This window comes from Pagrus pagrus (genome assembly GCF_965226575.1).
Source record: "Pagrus pagrus genome assembly, chromosome: 14".
Lineage (NCBI taxonomy): Eukaryota > Metazoa > Chordata > Actinopteri > Spariformes > Sparidae > Pagrus > Pagrus pagrus.
Window position 1 is genome coordinate 16400186 of NC_140198.1, and position 2396 is coordinate 16402581.

The 2396-nt window shown below is 37.7% G+C and overlaps 1 protein-coding gene across 1 annotated transcript; it reads right to left on the minus strand.

Annotated features, from left to right (window-relative positions):
• Positions 1-626: 626 nt before the first annotated feature.
• Positions 627-1798, minus strand: LOC311269062 (odorant receptor 131-2-like; the record flags this gene model as incomplete). Its single annotated transcript, XM_084373041.1, has 2 exons — positions 627-1528; positions 1789-1798. 2 exons carry the CDS (start codon positions 1796-1798, stop codon positions 627-629), a joined length of 912 nt encoding a protein of 303 aa, XP_084229167.1.
• Between the last annotated feature and the right edge of the window lie 598 nt (positions 1799-2396).

The following is a 2396-nucleotide window of genomic DNA, read 5'->3' on the forward strand; positions in this document are numbered from 1 at the left end:
CCTGAACTATTTATTCTAAGATGCTCAAATACTTTTTCCTACCAATGACGCAACTTTAAAGCAAGTGATGAGAAACACATTTTTTTCATAGTGCCATCACAGATACTACAAATCAGTCTTGTTTATGATATAAAAACAGTTAATTATGTATAAAAGAGAAACAGTCCAAGCCACAGTGCAGGAAACAGAATAACCAGTTTGAAATTCATTACTTTTATTTATAAAACTTTAATAAACACTTGAAAAAAGTTCCCCTTAACTTTAAATATAATAATTGAATAAAGAGACATGATTAGGGGATACGTCTGCATGAATTTACTTTTTAATTATACACAGAGACTCAACATGATAGAAAAACTTTGTATTGCATGTCACACATTACATTGAACTTATGTACTAAAATAAGATGGAACATTTACATGAAATTAAAACACATTTTATTTTTGAGTGTACAACATCTTAAATCTTCTGAGAGAAACAGACAAAAAATAATAATGATTTAAACTACATTCTTAATTCTGACATGAATCTGATCAGATACATTCGACTATATCACACACGAAAGTCAATCACAAGAAGAAACAAACTTTCCAGCTGCAGATACATGTTTCCTTTACCTTAAAAATTCAGGACTTAGGAAATGTCATGTTAGTAATTTTGAAGCCAAAGGCGAAATAGTATATAAAGACATGTCTGAAGGTCTGATCTCTGAGGCCGTATATGAGTGGGCTCAAACACTTTGGGAAAATGATGAGAACTACAAAGAGGGCAAACAGTTGGCTGGGATTTATAATAGAAAACATAGTGGAGGTGAGACACAGGCATAGCTGAAACAGATGCAACAGAACTGTCTTATGGGCCTTGCTGGCCTCATGGACATTGGCAGAGGCTGACTTCACAGTAATCATGATAGCAATGTATGTATAGATGATAATAATGCTCACTAATACAAAATTCAGGATGTTGAAGACCTTAGATAAAGTTAAATAAATCTGTAGCCGGAAGACATTTGGCATGCTGCAGTACACTGGCACAGTAAAGCTTGTGCTCTCAAGTCGGATGAAAAGGGAAAGCAGGGTGAATGCTTCCAAAGACGCCACCGTCCACATAACAGCAATGGCCACACCTGTCCTCCTAGTAGTGGCAATTTCAACATGCCTCAGTGGGAAACAAACAGCAACATATCTCTCCAAAGACATCACAGCGAGGTTTAGGGGTGACATCTTTATAGTGATGCTTGCAAACAGTGTGACAAAAACACAATCATAACTGATCATTCGGACGTTGGTCACAGCAAAGATGAACAGTAAAACAGACACCAGCAGCTGCAGAGACTCAGTGAGCAGCAAATGACCAAACAGGATGTAACGAGAGGACTCAAAGAGGACAGGCTTCCTCAGCACGGCAAACAGCATGACACCGTTCACATACAGAAAGAAAATGCATGGCAGCATAGTCAAAGCCCTGACAGACTTCTGAAACCGCAGCAACGCCTGGGTGACTTCTGTTGTGTCATTCATGACCACAGCTTCATGCAACACACAAACACAACCAACTAATGCTTAATGAACAGCTCTGAATCCTGAAGCACGTTTAGGAATATTCTGCAAACAACATATTAAAGAAGAACGTTCGCCTGGAAAAAATTTCAGGGGTTAAAAATACCAAAAGACTTTACATTTAGACAGCATCATAATAAAACAGAATCTATGAAGATAAAGTCATGATAAACACAGTTTCTACTGATTTGGTCTGATGTCATTTGACAAATCTGAGGAATGAATCAACCTCCAGCCATCATGTCCTTTAGTAACAGTCTGTGTCTTGATGTCATCACCGCCACAACCAGTCAGCGCTCTGTGTTGTTTGTTGTTTCTATGGAGGAGGGTTTGAGAAGTTGTGTCCTACAAGAGAAGTTAATATTTACATTTTTCCTTATTTACAGTAGAATAAATATATATTGCATGTCTCCTTCTTTGTTTTCTCGCATTGTTAAGAGTAAATGCACAATTTGCCAAAATCCAGTTTTGTCTCTCATGTGGCCATTGACCACTTGAGAAACTAAAATGAAATTAAAACCATATATAAGCATGAAGGCATATGGGCAAATGCTCTAATAATGCTTATTAATAATAATAATCATCGAAGCCCCCCCCCCCCCAACTCCAACTACATCAAATCAAGCAGGTTGATTTGGATTTGATTATTTGATTTCACAGTTGGACCCACCTGAGCAGCGTTGCTGGCTATGCTGCTCACAGTTGGATACTGTGTCCAGGCTTTGAATGGTGTGTTTTCAAACCAACAAATCCTGCATAGTATGCCCTTAAAAGTTGGACTGTTGTTGGAAATGTTTCAATGGAAATTTTTATCTTTTGGTGGGACTAGGTGAAGTC